General features: G+C 40.6%; 1 protein-coding gene across 1 annotated transcript in view; it reads left to right on the top strand.

Moving 5' to 3' along the window:
- LOC124258248 (tyrosine--tRNA ligase, cytoplasmic-like) overlaps positions 1-14683 on the top strand; it is a 29922-nt gene extending 15239 nt beyond the window's left edge. Inside the window, 11 exon segments of the mRNA XM_046692316.1 lie at positions 1069-1198; positions 2954-3034; positions 3226-3277; positions 3422-3604; positions 4554-4636; positions 5548-5683; positions 6804-6895; positions 7381-7425; positions 7427-7578; positions 13032-13170; positions 13381-14683. Of these exon segments, the coding sequence (XP_046548272.1) occupies positions 1069-1198; positions 2954-3034; positions 3226-3277; positions 3422-3604; positions 4554-4636; positions 5548-5683; positions 6804-6895; positions 7381-7425; positions 7427-7578; positions 13032-13170; positions 13381-13491 (1204 nt within the window). The 3' untranslated portion in view covers positions 13492-14683.
- Positions 14684-24896: the final 10213 nt, after the last annotated feature.

Raw genomic sequence — 24896 nt, forward strand, 5'->3', positions numbered from 1 at the left:
GACTAATAGCATCGGTGGTCAGGCTGACTAATTTGATTGATGCATGTCATTGTGTCCCAATTATGTAGATGAGTGCTCATGATGTCAATCACTGATCACTGTATTGCCTGATCCAGACTTGATTAATTACAAACCACCACCATATGGCTAGCATATATGTAAGCATATTTTTCTGGCTACCTGATTGGCCTAGATGCAGTCACGTGACTGTCGACAGAAAAGCATATTCACTCCAACCCAGGTCCGACCAAAAGTCATATTGACTTGAGTTACTAAAACTAGATTCTATTATTTACATGTCACAGTATTGTTGACATAACGTTACTGGTTTGTAGTGAAAATAAAAAGACTTTTCTTGGCTAAATGGACATGTTTTGGTTTTTAGAAGCTTTTTTTTATCGGTAATTACATAAAAAAACAATTATGGACTGGTGATTTCGGTCAATACATGTTTTTATGGACCCGCGAAAAGCAATATTGACCTCGGACTTCGTCCTCAAATTGTTAGCCATATAGGTTCAGAACTACTCTTTGTTCATTCAGGCCACTTGAAAACTTGTCTCCAAACATTGTCTTCATGAATGGTCATATTTATCATGAAAACAACACAGAGCTGTTAGTGGAAGGGATGTAAATTAATCTGAAACAATCGCAGGTGTAACAATAAAACACAGAACTCCCACTAGCCTTACATTCGTCTAGCGTTCAGGGTTCCTTTAATAGTTGATGACACAAAGCATTTTTTACCAGTGGGCAAAGTGCCTTGTTTACAATGGTGAGATGGACATTGGTGATCAATATTTTCCGAAGACAACATGTAGATTCATTTTTTCTGACAAGTTTATTTATTCCATCCATATATTTTATGAAATTGAACTTCTATTTGTTAAATGTCTTGTTGTTTGTGATTGTGTTAGATATTATTTGAGCGCTCTTGAGCAGGATTATATCTGGATAAGATGCGCTATATAAATGCATAATTTATTAATTTATTATTATTATGAAGATATTGAATACATCCAAGCCAGTTGCACCCTCAGTTGCCTGTAATGAGTATGTATCTTTCAGAGAATACACATTGGATGTGTACAAGTTGTCATCACTAGTCACAGAACATGATGCCAAGAAGGCTGGCGCCGAGGTGGTCAAGCAGGTGGATCATCCCCTCTTGAGTGGACTGCTGTACCCTGGACTGCAGGTAGGTGTGACATGGGTTTTAGAGTAGGTGTGACATGGGTTGTAAAGTAGGTGTGACATGGGTTGTAGAGTGGGTGTGTCATGGGTTGTAGAGTAGGTGTGACATGGGTTGTAGAGTAGGTATGACATGGGTTGTAAAGTAGGTGTGACATGGGTTGTAGAGTGGGTGTGTCATGGGTTGTAGAGTAGGTGTGACATGGGTTGTAGAGTGGGTGTGACATGGGTTGTAGAGTAGGTGTGACATGGGTTGTAGAGTGGGTGTGACATGGGTTGTAGAGTGGGTGTGACATGGGTTGTAGAGTAGGTGTGACATGGGTTGTAAAGTAGGTGTGACATGGGTTGTAGAGTGGGTGTGTCATGGGTTGTAGAGTGGGTGTGTCATGGGTTGTAGAGTAGGTGTGACATGGGTTGCAGAGTGGGTGTGTCATGGGTTGTAGAGTGGGTGAGTCATGGGCTGTAGAGTGGGTGTGACGTGGGTTGTGGAGTGGGTGTGACATGGGATGTAGAGTGGGTGTGGCATGGGTTGTAGAGTGGGTGTGTCGTGGGTTGTAGAGTGGGTGTGGCATGGGTTGTGGAGTGGGTGTGACATGGGTTGTAGAGTAGGTGTGGCATGGGATGTAGAGTGGGTGTGGCATGGGATGTAGAGTGGGTGTGGCATGGGTTGTGGAGTGGGTGTGACATGGGTTGTAGAGTGGGTGTGACATGGGATGTAGAGTGGGTGTGGCATGGGATGTAGAGTGGGTGTGGCATGGGTTGTGGAGTGGGTGTGACATGGGTTGTGGAGCGGATGTGGCATGGGATGTAGAGTGGGTGTGACATGGGTTGTAGAGTAGGTGTGACATGGGTTGTAGAGTGGTTGTGGAGTGGGTGTGACATGGGATGTAGAGTAGGTGTGGCATGGGATGTAGAGTAGGTCTGGCATGGGTAGTGGAGTGGGTGTGACATGGGTTGTGGAGCGGATGTGGCATGGGATGTAGAGTGGGTTGTAGAGTAGGTGTGACATGGGTTGTAGAGTGGGTGTGACATGGGTTGTAGAGTAGGTGTGTCATTGGTTGTAGAGTGGGTGAGTCATGGGTTGTAGAGTGGGTGTGACATGCGTTGTAGAGTGGGTGTGACATGGGTTATAGAGTGGGTGTGACATGGGTTGTAGAGTGGGTGTGACGTGGGTTGTAGAGTGGGTGTGACATGGGTTGTAGAGTGGGTGTGACATGGGTTGTAGAGCGGGTGTGACATGGGTTATAGAGTGGGTGTGACATGGGTTGTAGAGTGGGTGAGTCATGGGTTGTAGAGTGGGTGTGACATGGGTTGTAGAGTGGGTGAGTCATGGGTTGTAGAGTGGGTGTGTCATGGGTTGTAGAGTGGGTGTGACATGGGATGTAGAGTGGGTGTGACATGGGATGTAGGGTGGTAGAGTGGGTGTGACATGGGTTGTAGAGTGGGTGAGTCATGGGTTGTAGAGTGGGTGTGACATGGGATGTAGGGTGGATGTGACATGGGATGTAGAGTGGATGTGGCATGGGATGTAGAGTGGGTGTGACATGGGATGTAGAGTGAGTGCGACATTGGTTGTAGAGTGGGTATGACGTGGGTTGTAGAGTGGGTGTGACATGGGTTGTAAAGTAGGTGTGACATGGGTTGTAGAGTGTTGTAGAGCAGGTATGTCATGGGTTGCAGGTGGGTTGCGGGTATCTAGTGATTAAATTGACATGTGTCAGATGTGATAATAATTTTGTCCATTTCTGATCCCGTGTTCCAGGCACTTGATGAAGAATACCTGAAGGTTGACATACAGTTTGGTGGTGTAGATCAGAGGAAAATCTTCACATTTGCAGAAAAGGTAATAAAGTCCTGCGTGACGAGTTTGTGAAAAGATTTATAATGACTGTTTACTGTTTGAAAGATATTGAGAAGTCAGCACAAATCCTGAAGTACGATGTCTTTGTAAAGTTGTATTGTAGCTGTATCATGTAACGTTTGGTACACACAATGTGACAAAGGGAGGTAATTCAAACATCTGGTGTCTTGCAGTACCTCCCACACTTAGGCTATAAGAAGAGGATGCACTTCATGAACCCAATGGGTAAGTACAATACCTGAAGCTCGGTCACTTACTAGATTACTAGACATTGCTCAATGCTTGTAAGTCAGTGCATCAACTCATCTCTGGATGTCAGTAGTCAGAACCAAAGTAACCATAGTAACCAGTGTGCCATTATATTTGCAGTTCCTGGTCTGACGGGATCCAAGATGAGTTCGTCCGACCCCGATTCTAAGATTGACCTCCTAGACTCTCCAGCTCAAGTCAAGAAGAAATTAAAGAAGGCATTCTGTGAGCCGGGGAACATCACGGACAATGGCCTCCTCTCCTTCTGCAAGTTTGTCCTCTTCCCACTCAGCACAGATGGAGGTATGTCCAGTCATTGATAGTTATCCCGTCACATCTCCATATCTCTCAAGGCGGTTGGGTAGCCCAGTAGTTACAGTGTTCGCTTGTCACACAAAACACCAGTGTTTGATTCCCTACATGGGTACAATGTATTTCTGGTGTCCTCTGTGATATTGCTGGAATATTGCTAAAAGCGGCATAAAACATTCACTCACTCATCATACCCCAAGCTCATATTGATCACGGGGGCGGTGGGGTAGCCTAATGGTTAAAGCGTTGGCTCGTCACGCCGAAGACCCGGGTTTGAATCCCAACATGGGTACAATGTGTGAAGCCCATATCTGGTGTCCCCCGCCGTGATGTTGCTGGAATATTGCTAAAAGCGGCGTAAAACCAAACTCAGTCAGTCATATTGATCACAGATTTCTCTGGACCAGACTGGGGCGGTGGGGTAGCCTAATGGTTAAAGCGTTGGCTCGTCACGCTGAAGACCTGGGTTCAAATCCCTAGATGGGTACAATGTGTGAAGCCTATTTCTGGTGTCCCCCCGCCGTGATGTTGCTGGAATACTGCTAAAAGCGGCGTAAAACCAAAACTCAGTCAGTCAGTCTGGACCAGACTTGATTATTTACAGAACACTGTATTGTCTCATGCATCAACAATAGGTGAATCCAAAATTTGTTTCAAATATTAAAGTACCTGTGAAGATCTTGCATAGAATTGGTCTTCAGTAACCCATTCTTGTCGTAGGAAGTAACTAATGGGATCGGGTGGTCAGGCTCACTGACATGGCTGACACACATCCTCGTATCCTAATTGTTTAGATCGATGCTGGTGCTGTCGATCACTGGATTATCTGGTACAAACTCGATTATTTACAGACCGCCGCCATATAGCTGGAATATTGCTGAGTGCGACATTAAACATCAAACCGATCAATCAATGTAATGTTAAAGTATTTCTGTTACAGAATTTAAGGTTGAAAGGTCAGAAGAATTTGGAGGCAGCAGGATATTTACAAAATATGTGGATTTAGAGGAAGCGTTTAGAAAAAAGAGGTAATGACAATACTGTTTGAGAAATTGGTGTCGCATGAGTTTTACTTCACAGAACGATAACATAAGGTAATTGTTTTTATTAGTAGCTATAGAAAGAACAATATTGGCTGATGATAGTGAGATCCGGGAAACTATGTTATGATGGACAATGAAGGCGATATGTGAATATCCTAGTAAGGGCATGTTCATAATTTATGGCTAGGATTTGTGATGATGGAGAAGCATGGAATGACCCTCCCTAAACTGAAATGAACTGGTGGTGATTACATCCTTAAATAGTAGGCCTATGAAAATTGAATTTAGAATATAAAAATTTGTCAAAAAGTCTGAAAATTTGTAGATTGCAGCAGACTGTGAGTGTTATTCCTGACTGGGTCAAGATCAGAACTTTGGGTGTTCATTTCTACATTGTTTTCAGTAGGATGGAATGCCAGTGTGCATTACAAAGTGAATTCTTCCATAAATATTTCACATTGTCACAAACATTTATTGATTCTAGAGAATTCCCAGAAATGTGGAGGTATAGATTAGTGTAAAGGTGTCTCTCATACACTAATGTTCATGGAAGTGATCTGTCATCCAATGGCACCCGTGAAGGTCCGGGTTAGAATACTGGTCTTCAGTAACCCATGTTTGTCGTAAGAGGCGACTAACGAGATCGGGTGGTCAGGCTCGCTGGCTTGGTTGACACATGTCATCGGTTCCCAATTGCGCAGATCGATGCTCATGCTGTTGATCACTGGATTGTCTGGTCCAGACTCGATTATATACAAACCGCCGCCATAAAGCTGGAATATTGCTGAATATCACTCACTCATTATAAACATTTATCAAATGTTGACATTCCTCCACAAGCTGACACACTGTAATATTATTTATCACTGCCCAACTCATCTGTGTGTTGTCCAGGAGCTGCACCCTGGAGACCTGAAGGCAGCAGTGGAGGTCTACCTCAACCGGTTGCTGGAGCCCATCAGGAAGGACTTCGAATCCCCCGAACTCAAGAAGATCACAGCCAAGGCTTACCCAGTTGTCAAAACAAGTGAGATTAATTTCTGTAGACATCTACTCCAAGATTAATCTGTGAGGACCATATGTAGTCAAATGCCTCTTATTTATGTCTGGGAGTGAGCCGAGCTACTTTTTGTGTCATTGAGTTGTGTACTCGCTTGTGTTCATCTCAGTTGGGTATCCTTATTGTCATTTGAGTAACCAAATAAACTGTACCCACCTCACTCAAACTCAATTGGTTATTTTGCCATTTTCCAATAATTGTAAAAATATAACAAAGTTTAAATGTTGGTTTACATGGTTGTTATTTATAGTTGATCTGTTATATGAGAAACGATAAGAACGACTGCAAGTTGCCAAGTTCATGAGCTGAAATAGAACCTCTCAGTGTACTTCAGTTACTTTATCTGTCCACCTGTATGCAATCTAAGGTTTGACATTTTTGTGTGTACGCATGTAAGATCAAATTTATTGAGTATTTACCAAAAAGCAAGTGTACTTGTATCCAATAGACTTAATAGGAATTGAGTTTTCACATAAATATTTGCGTAATGTACGCAAAGAAGCAACTTATCTGTACCTCTGGAGTGAGCTCAGGGATGTCTGTGATGTAATTGTGTTCACTTTGCCATTCAAACTGTCATGAATCCACAGTCCTTTATCAACATATTGTAAATCCATCTTTTCCAAAATAAAGACTGTGATATGGTATCTGTAAAAGACATATATGAATAAAAGATACAAACATGAATGGTTATTACAAACGATCATAGATTCAAATCGCTATTATTGGGTTGTATTACAAGGGGGTAAGTGTAGTAGTTGAAACAAATGCAGGTGCGGTACGTGATGAGCGTTAACTTAGACCAAACCTACTTGTTCTAGGTGTTTCATTTAATGTGCATACCCCCTTGTAATACAAACCAATAATAGCGATTTGAAACTATGATCGTGTGTTAAACAACTTTTATCCTCAGTTGAATAAAATTCTGAGATTTAAATGTTCAATTGCCAAGGTAACATTATGAGGATTCATCATCTTAATTTCACTTTATTCGATTTACTTTTTTGTTTAAAGTGAAGTTCATCGGCACGTTTTCACTGCAAACAGACTATAGTCCGTGTGTACATGTGAGGTGATTGTGTTACAGAGGGACCGGGAGGGGCAGCATCCCAGCAGGCAGAGGAAATCATCCCCTCCAGGCTCGACCTGAGGGTCGGCAGAATCACTGAAGTCTGCAAGGTATCAAAGTTTATAGTATTCAAACCTCCTTAATCGATCCTTTTAATGAGTGAGTGAGTTATAGTTTCATACCGCTTTTATCAATATTCCAGCAATATCACGTCAGGGAACACCAGACATGGGCTTCACACATTGCACCCGGGTGGAGATCGAACCCGGGTCTTCAGCGTGACAAGCGGACGCTTTAACCCCTGGGCTACCCCACCGCCCATTTCTGGTGTCCCTCGCCATGATATTGCTGGAATATTGCTGCATAAAACCATACTCACTCACTAACTTCAACCGATTTGTGACTTGGGCCTCCTTTCACAAAGCACTAAGGTGACCGTAAGTCACTAAGGTAACCTTAGTGCAATGTTAAAGAATGGGAGTTAAGGTTGCTTCATGAAAGAAGCCCCTGGGCTCTATGCACAAGCCCACACACCTCCACATTTTGAATTGATTTCCTGTATTGGTTTATTGAGTCGCTCACTTGTGATCTGCAGCACCCAGATGCCGACAGTCTGTACATGGAGACCGTGGACCTGGGGGGAGGAGGGATCAACACGGACGGTGATCAGCGGTCTGGCAGGACTCTACCCCATGGAAGACCTGAAGGACAGGCTCGGTGTGTTCCTGTGCAACCTGAAGCCTCAGAAGATGCGAGGGATCGAGTCGCAGGCCATGCTCATGTGTGCCTCTGTGTGAGTAGAACCAAACTGTCACAGCAGAGTTATCTCCACATGTCATCCATTTTTTTTAAAAGTTTGCTGTTCCATTAGGCATTAACTGGTTCAGAAAGATGAAAAGTGAAAAAATCAAATGTTAAAGGCTTTGATGGTTATTTGGTTTTATGAAGTCAAATGCTTTGGTTGGTTGGTTGTTTAACGCAGCACTCAGCAATATTCCAGCTATATGGCGGCGGCGGTCTGTAAATAATCAGGTCTGCACCAGACAATCCAGTGATCAACAGCATGAGCATTGATCTACACAACTGGGATACGATGACATGTGTCAACCAAGTAAGTGAGCCTGACCACCAGATCGCCTCTTTCGACAAACATGGGTTACTGAAGATCAATTCTGACACAGATCTTCACGAGTCAGCAAGAGAGAGAATTCCTGAGCATGTTCGGGAGCACCCAATTCATTAAGTCATATTACAACAAGCATTGGTTTGCATTAGCCAGTTCAAACACGGAAGTGTCACCGATACTCAGTTTAGGCATCTCTTGTGCAATATCGTGCCAGGGACAAATGCTGCCATGGGTCCCTATTGTAGTAGCATGGAATTTGGGGTTCTTCCGTAGGGGCGTCCATATTTAATTCTGTGTTTCTCATCTCCTGCCGCCCGTAAAAATCCCACCTGCCTATACAATAAAACAACTTCTTTTTTTCTAAACTTTGCGCCGACCATTCTCAATTGTGCACCGCCCATTGAAAAAAAAATGTTTCACTGCAAGAAAAAATTAAAACTGAGTTAGAAATGTATTAAATTTCATTGGAAAATGAAACGAATCTTCAGCAGGTATTTAAATGGAAGCAACTCTTGCATCTGTACTCCCTGTCACGATTTAGGATTCACATCCACTGATATTTACGATCCGGCAATGTTAGGAGTTCGCGATATTCACGAGCAAATATGGAGGTCAACTCCACAATATGGTGTATCATTGGTAGGGAACTTGGTTACAGGAGAGTGGAGTCTTTGTGATTTTTGCGACAGAAATGTTATTATTTGAGACAGAGTCTTTGTGATCTTAGCATCTGTAAGGTGAGGGTAAGGTACAATAAATGTCCTGTAGGCATAGTTTTCTCTATGCTTAGAATATTCCAGAAATATATAGTTCAATAAAAACCAATGTAATGAATCCACTAATGGGATAAAAATAGCCATAAATCACCACAGGAACAGGGATGTAACACTACAGTCTGTTCCTCAAGCCTGTAGTGTTTATTCACACATTGCGTTACATGAGACAACACTTTTCATTTTGAAGTCTATTTATGATTGACAGTCATCATTTATCTACCATGACTTTCATTGCAAGTTATGATCAAAATTATATCTATGCTATTGTTATATTTATTTAAGTATATTATAAAGTTGCAAGATGATATTATGTGTTGTTTAGGAAAATGATAGTCTTTAATACCACAAACTAAAGCTATAATTACCATTTAATCTGATTATAACACATATCATTGCAAAGACTGTGACAAATCACAAAAACTCTCAAATCTCATAAAGTTTCTGTCGCTAAAATCACAAAGACTCCACTCTTACTGTGGCCAAGTTCCCTACCAGTGAACATACACACTGGTAGGGAACTTAGTGTCAAACTGTATTGTCTTTTCCATGATTCTCAATGCAAAAGGTGAGTATACATTCATATTTGAATATTGAATAGTATTTTTTTTTTTTGGCCTTTTTTTTCTCGTCCGCCCCAATCTTGGAAGAGTCAGGCGATGAGAAACACAGAACTAAGTACGGACTCCCTAATGATAACCACAGGCTACGGGGTGTGAGTTGACGGCATCTTTATTACATTGGGACGAATCCACCAATGTCCTCCTTATACATAAAACCCTGAAACAATTGGTGAACAATGTGAATCTGCTATGGTATCGTGTCATACACCATACATCAAGACTTAGACACGTGGTACATCACGGGTATGGTATCAAGTACATGATGCAATGTTTACAACATACAATACATATTAAATCCAGTCTATACAAATCACCACATATAAATAATACCATGGATGTATGTAATATACTCATCCACAAAAAAACGTCAGTACGAATTCAAAATTAGATAGGCACTGTAATCAAATCATTACAGAAATGGACATAACAAGCAGGTCAAAATCATTTTTTGTGTACAATATCTGGACACATCAATGAATAAATAACTCACCACAATTTCAAGACATTACGCGAACGTTTGGAGTCCATTCAGACTCTTGACTTCAGTATCTAGTGTGACCACCATGAGCGGCAATAACTGCAGCACAGCTTCTATGCATGGAGTGCACCAATCGATTGATGAAGGCCACTGGCACCTGGAACCATACTTTGAGAAAGGCCTGTCCCAGGAAATCGTCTGTTTGGCCTTGATGTTACATTATTCAGTCTCCTCTGAATTTCATCCCCAAGATAATCTTGACACTGTTTTGCTGTAGGAAGTCCCGTGTAGCTCTGGCAGTATGGGCCGAGGCATTATCATGCTGGGAAATGTTGTTCTGGTGGCATGCGAAATGGTGTCTGAGAGCTTGGTCGATGTAGTGCACCGCTGTGATGGCGCATCCTCTCCCTGGACCAAGGTTCTGGAACACCACAAGACCCACTCTCTGGTTCAGGCCTATTCCACCCCATACAATGATGCTTTCACCTCCCCATGAGTCTCTTTCCATAACACATTGGTCTGAGTAATGCTGGCCACGTCGTCGCCATATTCTTGTTCTCCCATCTGCAGTTGATAAGCAGTACCGACTCTCAACTGTGAACAGAACAGTTCTCCATTGCCTGTATCGCCAGTTTTGGGGTTGTAGGGCAAACTGTAGACGTTCACGCCGATGACAAGGGGTGATGATAGGTCCACGCTAAGGTCTACGGCGATGGGGTTCCCACTGTTAAGACGTCAGCGTACTGTATCAGTGGTCTTTCGTGTGTTCCCACTGTCTGGCGAGCTGTTTTGGATGCCTGCATGAAGGGATTCTGTACATGCTGTCGCACAACATGGCGGTCTTGTCGTCTTGTGGTCACCCTTGGTCTGCCAGTACGGGGACGATCGTTTGTGGTGTTGGTGGCCTGGAAACGTTGCTGCATCCTGTAGATGGTCCGAACGTTGACCTGAAAGTGATTGGCAACGGCTTATGCAGTGTTGCCAGCTTCAAGTCTTCCTAGCGCCTGGTTCCTCTGAGCTGTCGTGAGTCGCGGCATCATGCTGACGTTGTAATGTGAATGTTTCAACCAGGTGTGGGGGTGCATTTTATAGGGCTGGTCCTTGTGAACAGCACGTGCAGCATGAGTTGCATGAAAAACATGGAGAACACCGTACCATCTCCGAGATCAAGTTGCGTTTTTGAGACCATTTCCTGGGTTCCATTCTGAGTTTGGGAAGGAATGTCTTTGCTCAGGTAAAGTTGGAGATGTTGTCAAAAATTTACAATCAAAACATTTACAGTTATCCGTTTCTGTGAAGGAAAATTCCAAACTGACGTTTCTTTTGCTGCTTAGTATACATCTAATGAATTCTAGTGATGATTATCTGGATGGGATGCCTGCTCATTATAGATACACTAATATGGGAGATAAGACATATAACACCTACCAGGTGTGTGGACCAAGGTTTGCAAGATCCAGCAGTCACTTGTACTGTACAGTCCTGTAAGGATCTGTAGTGAATAAACATACATAGCACCACAATATTATCTGTATACCAGTCAATACACACCACACATGGCTAATGCATGTCATTACACACTAACTACAGTAGTACCGAGTACATTGTATTATACCTACTTCATATCATGCACACTTACACACATACATATGCACATGCACCTACCCACATGTGATTACATTGTCACACACTGCATAACATGCATGGGTTTACATTAATACAATAAAATAAATGTGCTGGGATGATTATATATCAAGTAGACTATATCATTTCTACTTTGCCAGAAAATGGTAGGGATAAAACACCTTTATACTTCTATGTATGCATGTCAAACCAGGGCTCCAGATAAGGGCCTTATCGGCGTATGTACAGATAAACAATTTTCACAATACGGTAGGAAATAATTTATAAAACGTTGCAGATACACACCACGGCAATGGTGTACGGTCTTAGAATCATATACAGACGTATTTATCTGAACAAGTATTGTTTTATTGCATATTAACCCGTTTACACAAGACTAGCAATGTTGTGGTGCATATATGCAACAAAAGACAAGATTACTGATGCGCCATTAAATACCATTCAGTACTCTAAATGTAGTCTTAAGGTTTTCCAGTACTCCTGTATTGAATAAATAAGGAGTACATACTCCTGGTGTTCCAAAATTATCTGGAGTTCTGTGAGATATATTCACATTAAAACACAATATACAACAGTACAGATGAAGTACTAACCGTGGAAGTATACAGAGGTGAGCTGGTATCCAGATACCTTTAAAAACCTTTACACTGTAGTGTGGGGCTGCTTACTGCTCGAATGCTTGAGAGTGACTAAATTAGCAGGTCAACCACTGAGTTCAAACTGTGATGATTACATAAGCTAGACAAAAGACTGAGGCAGGTCAGGGCTATGGCCATTGTAAGGTTTTTGTTCATGCATTGATTGATATGCTTTGCTGGTGCATGCTTCAGTTGTATTGTGGGTGAGGGCAACCACATCTAAAACAACCAATATTTACAGGTGTGTATTATGTACATAAAGACAGGTACATCTTCAACTAGCAGTACCAACTAAGATAAAATATAACACTGTAACACAAAAGTACTACACTGCCACACTATAGGGACAAGTGTGTGTGACTACTGCTGCCATATCAATATATTGAAGACTGAAACAGTAGATATTATAGGGGTACTGCTGTTTTCAGAACATCATCATTTGCAGAAGCCCTAGATCTTGCTTTAACTGCCCAACGAAGGAGTGCAGTTGAAAAGACCATGGACTTCAGCAAATGATGATGTTCGGAAAAACAGCATTATCCCTATAATAGCTAAAATGGATGGAATTTGTGTAAAAAAAAAGACAAAAAAGTGTCATAAATTTAATTGTAAGTATACTGCAAACAACTCGCAGTGGGCTGTTGACCCAACATTGTTAGGACAAGATTTATGATGTCATTATGTGTGACATCACACGCTGTGACGTCATTTGACAACAGAACTGATAATGGCCTTTCGTTAAGGAATCAGTAGGCTATTATCTTTTGCAGTGGCCCGCTCATTTCTGATAACTAGTGGTCAGTTTCGTGATAATTCCATCCATTTTAGCTATAAATTAGGACATTGACTATATTGCTTTACAAACTGATCAATGATCTCATTTTGAACCCCAGTAGGATATTGATTCCAGTATGTAACAGTACGGACATGAAAACACATTGCTTATCTGTCTGTTTCTGTTCAGGGATGAACCCCGGGCCGTGGAACCTCTTGACCCCCCTGAGGGCAGTGCCCCAGGGGACAGGGTGTTTGTGGAGGGGTATGAGAAGGGCACGCCGGATGAAGAATTAAAACCCAAAAAGAAAGTGTGGGAAAAATTACAGGTAAGTTTATCTTACTGAAACCAGATGACAAGAAAACAGCTTTAGAAAATATTAAAGTATTTAATTTACACAAGCAGACGTCACACTTACAAGCAGACGTCACAAGTACAAGCAGACATCACAGTTAAGAGGTCAACAATGTTATGGTTACGCATTATTCCTTTGTTACCTTGTTTGTAGGATATGATTTCATTTCTTTTTGTACTTCAGCCGGACTTCTTAACAAGTGGATCTTCTGTGGCAGAATGGCAGGGTAGCCCTTTGATGACAAAGCTTGGAAAAGTCACTTGTAAATCTCTAAAGTTATCACCTATTAAATAAAGGAGAAAGTACTGGTTATCTGTTTCAGTGTCTGTCGTATCATGATGTCAATCAAGCTGTATATCTTGTCCAATAAGTGGACTCAAATATGAATGATTACAACTAAAATCGTGTTAATCCTGTGATGTCTTTGTGAGCTGTGTCAAAGTCACGCGGAGGAACCATCTTCTTTGTGATAGCAAAGAAGTTCACTACCAGAAACATTTCATAGAACTTAAAATGAATAAAAAGTATAAAGTCTTATAGCCCAAATGAAGAATAGATGAATTTGTTAAAATTACTTAGAAATCTTTTTTATTTGTTTCATGTGTATGTGAGATGTTTATGCCCGAGTTTCTTCTTCTCATTACACATCTAATTGTATTAACATGCTTTTAAGAATTGGCACGACGGAGTGTCTGTGCTTGTGCCCAAATGCCATTGTATAGCTGGAATATAGCTGAAGACTGTTAAACAAGAAAGATACACACATCCACTGACTGTCATCCAACAACGATTGTCTCTGACAGTATCCTTGTCAACTGTATCCTAATGAAACAATACATGCACAGATCCACACTCACAACTGACCAGCTAGGCCAAACTTATATCTTTCCTAGGGATGAGATTTTCATTTAGCTGAAGGCTTCCTCAGTGTGTGCGTGCGTACGTGCATGAGTGCGATGTGAGGGGTTCAGGATATGAATGGTTGCTGTCAAGGATTAATAGAGCTAAGTCAGTACTAAGAGAAATCTGCGAGTGTTTGTCAGCGTTTCTTGTCAAGTCACTGAAGCTCTGTAATCTGTAATGGAGATATTATTATTTGTTGATGTTAGGAAATGCAAACATGTATGAATAAATCAGCAACAAAATATTTATTCAGAGCTGACTGCAGGTGTTCTTGTTCTTTATTTTTCCACTAACCAGGTAAATCTGTGTCCAAGAGTAGGCTAAAGAAATAAGAACAGTGTGTTGCTCATGTAAGTCCTTGATAAATGCTGCAATCATACTGCTAGTTCTATATGTATGTCACAAAACACAATGATGACTTTCATGTGGGTGCTTTTGCTGATGCATTTGACCTGAGAACCGAGATAGTTTTTCTCATGCTTAACATCAAAATATTTCATTGTGGTTGCCACGATATGACGACATTCATAATGTCGTTGACAGTAATAAAGCTATTTATACAGTGGGGTGACCCATTCAAGGATGAGATGAGTTTGTTATTTCTCATTATATTTTCATTGTTACTTGCAAGAGACTAACAGTAGTTATAGAGAACAGGTCCTCTCACCTGTTGCTAGCAATGTCTGGTTTGCCTGGCCAAGATTTGATTATGTTGGTTTGGTTGTTGTTTAACGCTGCACTCAGCAATATTCCAGCTATATGGCGGAGGTCTGTCAATAATCGATGGACCTGACAATCCAGGGATCAACATCATGAGTATCGACCTACACAATTGGGATATGATGACATGTGTCAACCAAGCCAGTGACCCTGACCACCCAATCCTGTTAGTCGCCTCTCATGACAAGCATGGGTTACTGAAGACCAATTCTAATTTGATTATGTACTCATACTTGTACATTCATGTGATTGAAGGATAAGTCCAATGGAGGGTACAACCTCCTGAAATTATTGTATTGAGCTGGAAAAAAAAAAGACAGATTTAGAAAGTTGAAATTTGATTGTTGGACAGAAATATCACATGCTTGGATCAAACATCTGAATATATTCTGAATGCGTAAGGGCAGCCTGGATGGTTTGGTTACTTTGATGGTCTTACTCTTAAGATTCCTTTTTATGTTTCTAGGAGTTCACCTCTGATAAAAAATAATAATAATAATAAGTCATCGTCTCCAAACACCAAGTGATTGCTCGTGGCGCTTAATCAGAATCTGTTTCTTATTACCCCGGATAACCCAACCACTAGAAGGTTATAGTCACATGACTTTATCCAACCAATTGTGATTGGATGATATCCAGGTGTGGATTTAATGCAACATACTGTGTTTGAAGAGTTCAATGGAGTTCATGTTTGTGAATTTACCATCAGTATTGGGTAAATCTGTTTCTTGAGTTTGGATATCATTTTAGATGTGAGTCATCTGCAAACTATAGTTTTAATGGACATCACTGATACTTCTTTTAATCAGTTTAATTCTGTAATGAAGCAAACAACTTTAGGGACAATAACTTCTTATTTATTACATAGAAACATTGCTCAACTCAGCAACTTCTGAAATGCAAATCAAACAATTTATTTCTGGCAAGTTTCCCTCATCCACTGCAACAACATTTGGTCTGTCATAATCATTTGATCAATTATGGACCATCTGCCCCAAGTGTATTCATCAAGAATGGGAGGATTTTCAAAATGTGTTTACGAGAGATATATTCTGTGTTGCAAATGGATTGTCTTTATGTAAGTTTCATGATGGACGAAAAGTGTGTAGTGACATGAAGACAATGTTAAACACAGCTCACTTGAACTGCACGCTACTTCCACCTCTCTGGGCCCAAATACCGGGATGGTGTACTTCAGCGTCCACTCCATCACACGGCTGTCGCACAAAAGTTCCCTTGTTCATAATTAGGAACGTTGTACATCGAAGTTTTCATCTGGAACAGGTACTATCTATTTTCATCCATGGATTGTCCTCAGAACAGATACAGCCAATTTCATACATTCTGCTCATCAGTGAATCTGAGATTCTTCATGGAAGAGGACTTCACAACATGATCATACGAGGGCGACATCTTGGTTACCTGCACACTTTCAATATCCTTGTTGCTAAGAATGATATAGGCGTCACTGGCATCTAAATACCACCGAAGATAATCTCACTGACTTCAGCAGACCGTAAATACCACCGAAGATATTCTCACTGACTTCAGCAGACCGTAAATACCACCAAAGACATTCTCACTGACTTCAGCAGACCGTAAATACCACCAAAGATATTCTCACTGACTTCAGCAGACCGTAAATACCACCGAACACATTCTCACTGACTTCAGCAGACCGTAAATACCACCGAAGATATTCTCACTGACTTCAGCAGACCGTAAATACCACCGAACACATTCTCATTGACATCAGCAGACCGTAAATACCACCGAAGATATTCTCACTGACTTCAGCAGACCGTAACTACCCCCGAAGACATTCTCACTGACTTCAGCAGACCGTAACTACCACCGAACACATTCTCACTGACTTCAGCAGACCGTAACTACCACCGAACACATTCTCACTGACTTCAGCAGACCGTAACTACCACCGAAGACACTCTCACTGACTTCAGCAGACCGTAACTACCACCGAAGACATTCTCACTGACTTCAGCAGACCGTTGGTCCTTGTTCAGATATGGCTCACGATACAACTGTCCATCATGTCCTGTGTTGAACTGTTTCCATATTTACTTAGGAAAAGCAACTGCTTATTGAATGGAAGAACAAGGTCTTTGACCGATTATGACCTTATCTGTGGAACCAGAATCATTTTAGCTTAGCATTTCTTGAGAAAACGGTACTGGCACTCAATATCAGGGGTCGACGACTACTTTGCTGTATGACTAAAGCACACACTTACATATGGCTGAGTTTGTAGGTTTGAAACAAGGGAAGTTTCCTCATCTTCGAGGTTCTTTAGAGGCATATGGAAGTTTGTATTCAAAATATTATTGATGTCAACTTCTTCTTTATTGTAAACCTGCATATATGGAAACTAATGGGGAACACATGAAAGTACAAGTGTTCCTTTATTCTTTTAGAGGTTTCTTTTCAAGGTATGTATTGCACTGGGAGTGAAATTCTGGAAATAAATATAGGAACACTTGTACTTACGCGTGTTCTCTTATTCATTTCTATGAGTATATTTCCTTGGAGCATTCCCTGTTCGATGTCCACATGTTTTAAAGGCACTATCTGGGTGTCGCCTACGTCTCCGGTGGTAGTGTAAAGGACGACAAGTCAAGAGGATGCATGTTCATGCGAAATGACGATAATATTGATCATGGTCTTTGGCTTCATGGGTACTTCACATATTGTACCCATGTAGGGAATCCACCCAGGTCTTCTTCACCACGAGCGAACGCTTTAACACTCTGTTCCCCCACCGTGCCTTTTATTACATAAACGGCAGAGTGGAAGCGAATATAATGTTTCAGGGCCTGAACAGACTAGTTCCAGCATTGGGTACCAGGTTGTTCTAATGATTGTCCACCCATTCTCCACTAAGTGGGACGATTTTGGATTTGTAACTTTTCAAAAAATTTCTTTCGGATATTATTCACTTTATAACTTTTTGTCTAGAAGAAGACACGAGATATCTGGAACGATAACTTGATGACCCAAATCTGACTTAGATTATTTTAAGCAATGCCTTAAATAGTGTATATCAAATTTCAGAAAATCAGATACGTTAACACGGTACATAAATTAAGAAAACATACTGCTTTGAAAATGTAAACAATACCTTCTTTTAAGCATTGGTGTTGAGTTTGTGAATGTGGTGTTCACCATATTTCATCACACATCATGTCTAGGATTGAAAGAGTTCGTGTTGAACGGTAAATATGAAGAAGACATAAAATTTCAGACCAAATTAGACTGTTTTAGGTATTTGTCGTTTTATATCACAACTTGACTGTCCTCAGAATTGAGGTGCGATTTTGATGCAAAAATAGTGGGAGGTATTCTCTTAATGGTGGAGTAAGTAAAATCACTGCTTCTAAGGAGCGGATTTCAGGAACATGAAAATATAAAATTGATTCAAAAGTTAACGTATCTGATGTACTTTTCATTGGCATTGTATTGCATTATTGTATTATTGAAAATGCCTTCAAAGATGGTTCTATGAGATAACACAACTATATGGAACAAAATACTTATTATGAGAATATTACACCTGCGACACTGAGACAAGATGCATGTTTAACGTATCTGATGGACATTTCTCATTGTTTAAAACACTTTAAAACACCTCAAAATTCATTGTCGAATAATACCTTAACACAATATTTACTCAAACAATGATTAACATTGTAATGCGACTGAACAATGTAACCATATAGAACCATTGTTTCACCAAAACATAGGACAAAGAGATCATCATCATGATCTAACAAAGACATGAATATAACACTAAATTACTTCAAATACGTTAACATATAGTAAGATACGTTAAGCATGTTGGTTAGGGTACGTCACAGAGAGGATATAGTCTAAGGCTTTCTAAAGCCCTGTTATACGGCGACATTTGCACATTGTGTATTTTTTGCATATGTGTAAATTTGCTTACGTGAGTATATTTGGGCGTATAATCGCAATTACACATATGCAAATTTTACAACCCCAAGCAAAAATACTTCTGGCCTGGACCAGGTGCAAATGTTTTACTACCGGTGAGTAAATGCTTATTTTTGCTACCCTAAGCAAATGTGGTCTTATGAACGCATAGCAAATTTACTGAGGGTGAGTATTTTTTTAGCAACCCTTGTCTTTAAATCCAATTATCAAAGGGAGAGAGCTCATCTTTCAGTCGAATGCAGATAAATTCATATGTTTCTCGTCGCATTCTAAATTTTTCCAACCAATCGGCATCAGTGAAATGATTACCAACAACTTCGGTATACCAATGACTTGATCTTTGCTTTCTTCTAGAATTTCAGTCATGGGAACATCCCAGTATCAGACCAACACTGATGTAAAATGGGAAATGCCGGTGTCCTCCCATTGGTCAGAGAACCCATTAGTTAGACACTTGAAAAAACCCTAATTACACGGTTGAGTAAACAAGTTTTGGAAGGCTGTTACCCATTGGACTAATCCAACTTTTACCCTATTAGTCAGACATAAAGAGAAGATTGAGATTAGATTAGACTAATTATATTATCTTTTATATATTATTTACCCACATTCAACATCTTTTGTAATTTTCATTATATCTGTCACTGTCACATGCATATAAGTAAACTCGTGACATTCACAAGCACTACAGGCATAGTATGGAGCTGCAAAGTCAAATTCAGCCAAGCATCACGAGCTTTCCAACATCATCCAAATACTGCATTTTGGAGTCTTGCTTCCTTGCTCCTACTGCTCTCACAATCAGCCAACTCGGTGGTTGATCTCCCTGTAAACCTTGCGTGGCGGAGAAGCTGCACGAAGTCAATCTGTGTGATCTTCAACTTCTCAATCTTCTTGAGAATCTCCATCAGTCTGGAGACATTCGGGTGACGACTCGAGAGGCTGGCATTGTTAAATCCCTCAAGGCAGTTGTTGGTCCTCGGGCCGAAGGTCTCATGATGGTTCCACAAGGACAGCTTAAACAGAGAGTCATCATCCACCCACGTAGTGACCATGTAGTCGTTGAAGGAGGTGAGGTGAGGTGAAATTGGGTTTTACGTCGTGCTTGAAAATATTTCGCTCACATGACGACGTGCATGCGTGTGTATGTGTATGTGCGGCTGCTTGTACTAGCCCATACTTCATCTGGATTTTATAGTGCTAGCCATGCCGTGCCATGCCATGCCGCAGTGAAGCATGAATACCCCACTCAGACATATTATACTGACTCCGAGCCGACCAGTCCTTGTCGTACCCATTAATGCCGAGCGCCAGGCAGGGACCAACAAGTACCATATTTTAACGTCTTTTGGTATGACGCGTTCGGGGATCGAACCGGCGACCTTCCGCTCTCCGGGCGGACGCTCTAACCACTACACCACGGAGGCGGTCAGTCGTTGAAGGAAACGGCGGCTGGAACATCAGAGCAAGTGTTCATCACGTCAATCCAGACGTCCTGGACGATTGCAAGAGGAAGCAGAGGCAAGGCAGATGCAAGACGAAAACACTTCTCAACTTCGGGGCCGTCACGGTGGCCATGAACGAGTCCGAGGGCTTGCACCAGTCTGTCTCAAGGTTTTTTTTATTTATGTTTTATATATTTTATTGATTTACTCACAATAATAATTAAGCCACACTATCAACCATGCACAAGAAGACTCTTAATATTATGTGCATAGATCAATTAAAAGGGGTTAAACTTTAACAGTCAAGGCTGACCTATGGGAGTTTGATCTTATTGTGCAAGAGATAAGCCATTTAGGCCTATTTAGGACTGTTCCATTATCAATGTAGGTGAGCGCTTGGTCCACCCCAACTCTACTGTCTAACTTGTGGGGTTCTTACTATTGAGGTATAATATCTTCTTGATATCTCACATCTTACTCCATCCATTTCTAGGGCAGAAATGAACTATTATCAAGATTTAGCACTACTTTGTTTAAAGAACTTAAAGTCCGTATGAACGCACAGCAAATTACACACCCTAGCAATTGTCCGATAAGAGCAGTTCATATTTCACTAGAGAACAGGCAATATCCCTCGCTAGTCTACACACACAATGGCCCCAAGTTCCAACCATGTGCTCAAACCGGAAATACACATAAATACACGAATACTTCTGAGTGGAAAGTAAAGATGATCATGTATACGCCGATGTAATCCAAATGGAAATAAAGTCACCCTTGTTTGTGGTTAACGTATCTGATGAAAACGTATCTGATGATTACTAACGTAGACCCCAGGTCATGTTCTATATACTGGGGATGATTGAGGCAAGTATGAATTTTCTAGATAAGTATTTGATACTGTCCTCCATGAGATCCTAAATCCTATAATTATTGCAATGGTTGGTGCGTAATTAACTAGGTTTAGTTAACGTATCTGATGAAAATTGAATGTCATATGCCTTTAATCGTTTGTACCACGACAAAGTGAAAGTAGCAAATTGGAAACAGACTTCAGTTGCTTGACACTCATGATTTGCCCAATTACCTTGTACACTTATATTGTTAGGGGGTACATTCCAATACTTTCACTATGTCTGCAAAAATGCTTAACGTATCTGATGTTAATTTGTTGAAAATTTAGTTCATCCATATTAACAACAAATATTGTTTTGAATTCAACTGACTTTCTTATATATTGACAGACTTATATATATGCTACAAATGAAGAATGTTTTTTGCACACTACCTGGCGTAGGTAAGAGAACAGAGCAGCGCTTTATATGTGACTTAGTAAGTGGAAACCAGAAAATGCCAAATTTGGGCATTTAAAAGTCAGATAACTTAGACTTTTGTGTTTATTTGTGATTTAAGTAATGTTGTTTGGGCTCAAACCAAACCTAAGTGTAGTATAACAGTGCAACTGCAACTTTTAATCTTTGGATATTTACAATATCGTCATTGGAAAGACAAAAACTAAAATCGTCCCACTTAGTGGAGAATGGGTGTGTCACAGTATTGTGAGCGCCATTGTGACGTATCTTTTGACTTATATTGCGAAATGTAGATCCTTGTTTTTCACCTGAGGCCATCTGTATTTTGTATGTGTTTCTCACGGTATCAACCTGTTTCGTCTAACTTTTAAAACAGGTAAACAGTAGCAATTAGTCGACCCAGGGATGGTAAGGGTTGAGTGACTTTGCTCGTTAGACGAAGTAGGCATGTGGACCAATCCATGTTACCACAAAATAAAAACAAAGACAACATAAATATTTTTCATCGTATATTTGCTTGTAATCTCTTTATTGTCAGATCACTTGGACATATCTTAATTGATAAACCCCTTTAATTAATCTAATCTCATTAGTAAGTATCTTGAGACCCCCAAGATCTCCAATAGCCTCTCCCAAACAGATTTTACGGGTCAGTGACTCCATGGCTCACACTGACCCATGGAGAAATCACTCATGGGTGGTTAGACAATCCAGTTATAGTCAGGGCCTAAACATTAGACGAACCAGGTTGTAATCGTTTCTCACTTCCAACCCCAATCAGGAGGTGAGTGGGCGGGAGACAAAATGTGTATTTCACTAAACGTGATATTTTACAAATTAATTTCTTAATATATGATGTAGGTCGAGTTGCCTTGCTTGGAAAACATTTTCTAATAAATCTAGATGAAGAAAGATCAAACTGAAATGTGCAAGGGTAACAGTATTTGGTTATCACATCTGGGCACACATTTCCACAGCGGCAGGGTAAACTGAGATATGTAATCTTTGTATTATTTCACATGGGAATGAAAACTAAGCCGGGCAAGAGATGGGAATCACAGACAAAAATTACGGACATCCAATACGATTGTAACCTGGATGATTGGTTGGTTGGATGATTGGTTGGTTGGTTGTTGTATGACGCCTCACTCAGCGGCGGTCTGTAAAGTAATTATGAGCGTTGATCTGCGCAATTGGGATACGATGACATGTGTCAACCAAGTCAGCGAACCTTACCACCTGATCCCGTTAGTCGCCTCTTACGTCAAGCATGGGTTACTGAAGATCAATTCTAACCCGGATCTCCACGGGTCCTTAACCTGATTAGAAGGTGAGAGACCATAATCGTTATCACGGTCGCAATATAGGCCGTAGGATTGCGAATATATAATAGTGGATGAAACATTGGTAATGGTATACTTACCCAGTTTTCAAACTATGTGACAGACATCTTAACTTTGCAACTGCTTTAGTCAAATCTCTATCAATATCAGCACTTAAAAATACTTAGCTTGTTCAAAAACTGTTTTGTTAGAATTCGTTTTGAGGAATAAAGATGACTCTGTTTTCCCAAACCAAGTCATAAATTGCGATACATTTCACATAATTCTTGAAAAATCCAAGCATATGAATGACCAGTTTGTTATAACAACATTCTGACATGTAAAGCCCAGTTTACATTGCCTGCTTCGTCCTGCGATTTAAGAATGTTGCAACAGGCATGAGGATTTCGTGTCGAGTCGATATGAATCAACCTACACCAGTATCTTATGGAAGGGCCGAGATATAGATGGAATATGGCTGGGTGCGGCCTAAACCATACCTTCACTCATCTTATACAGCAGCAAAGTAATGTACACCGAGAACCGCATTTGATGAAGATCTTTTACTTAAATAAAGATATTGTTTGGAGAAGTTACTCTGGACTTTTTCTGTATTTTCACGAAAGGTCAGCCCCATATTTCACTGCCATAACATGCAATTGGTGTATTTTTGGTATCAAATATGGACAAAATAACCTTCGGCGAAAAATCTGGGTAAAATTTCATTCGCTGTTAAATAGGAAAACAAGCTCTTGATGCTTGGTTTGCAAGAGTTTCACAGGCTGTTGACCAACACAGTCGTGATGAAAAGATCACACCTAAATATTTATAATACGCAACAGTTTTCAGTCGGTTGCCCTTATAATACCACTTCTCAACCGTTTTAAGCTTTCCGCCATTACGAAAAACAATGATGTTAGACTTTTCCATATTTACAACTAATCCCCATTTGTTGCAAAATAATTCTAAAGCATTCAACTTTCTCTGCAGATCAACAACAAAGTCTGCAACTAAGAAGTAATTTTACAATGTCAACATCATCATCAACAAATATGCCTCTAGAATCGTCAATTTATAAATCAACAGCTAGCTGGTTTATAAAGGCGATGAACAAGAGAGGATTTAGCATACATCCTTGGTTGTAACTCGACTTGATGTGTCAAACATATCGGTGATAGAATCGCCAATCTCAACGCAAGCACAAACATTCTTGTCTAAAATATTATACAGTTTTCCATGAATTCCATTTTGGAGTAGCTCATAAAACAATATATTTCTATCGATAGAATCAAATGTATTGGGAATGTCAATCAATGCAGTGTAAAGATGATGTTAAGGTTTTTAAGATATTTTTGTGCTAATGACTGAAGTACAAAATAGGAGTCGACTGCATCCTCAGCAAAGTCTGAACAAAGACCAACTGTTTGCCGAAGTCGCTGCCAATGCTTTTGGTGATATTCAGATAGTTGCTAGAGATGCCTACATATGATTCAGCACCTTAAATAAATTTATCTTCGTCTAACCCTACGCAGCTTCCTTCAAACTCAGTTCAAGCCAGGACAAGATAGTCAACTGCATCCTCGGCAAAGTCTGAACAAAGACCAACTGTTTGCGGAAGTCGCTGCCAATGTCTTTGGTGATATTCAGATAGTTGCTAGAGATGCCTACATCATGCTTAGCAACAAGGAGATTGAAAGTGTGTACATAACCAAGACGATATCTGCCTCTGTGTGCGACAGCTGTGTCACTGAGTGGACGCTGAAGTAAACCATCCTGTGTTGGGGATCGAACTCGGGCCTGACGAGCAAACACACTCGGCTACCCCATCACACCTGAAAGACAGGACTCACCTGGGCATCAGTATTATTTTAATCAGTTTTAAAAATTCTTAAACACACTTTCACTGACGTATCTGTATGAGTCATTTGAAAACCGTCATATATCCTATTCAAGCTTATCCTAAGCTAAATGTAGGTACAATCTTATCAGACGGCGTTCCGTGCTTTCCCACGCCCGTGGTTTGGCCA

The sequence above is a fragment of the Haliotis rubra genome, unplaced genomic scaffold, assembly GCF_003918875.1.
Source record: "Haliotis rubra isolate DU_JTF1 unplaced genomic scaffold, ASM391887v1 Scf689, whole genome shotgun sequence".
Lineage (NCBI taxonomy): Eukaryota > Metazoa > Mollusca > Gastropoda > Lepetellida > Haliotidae > Haliotis > Haliotis rubra.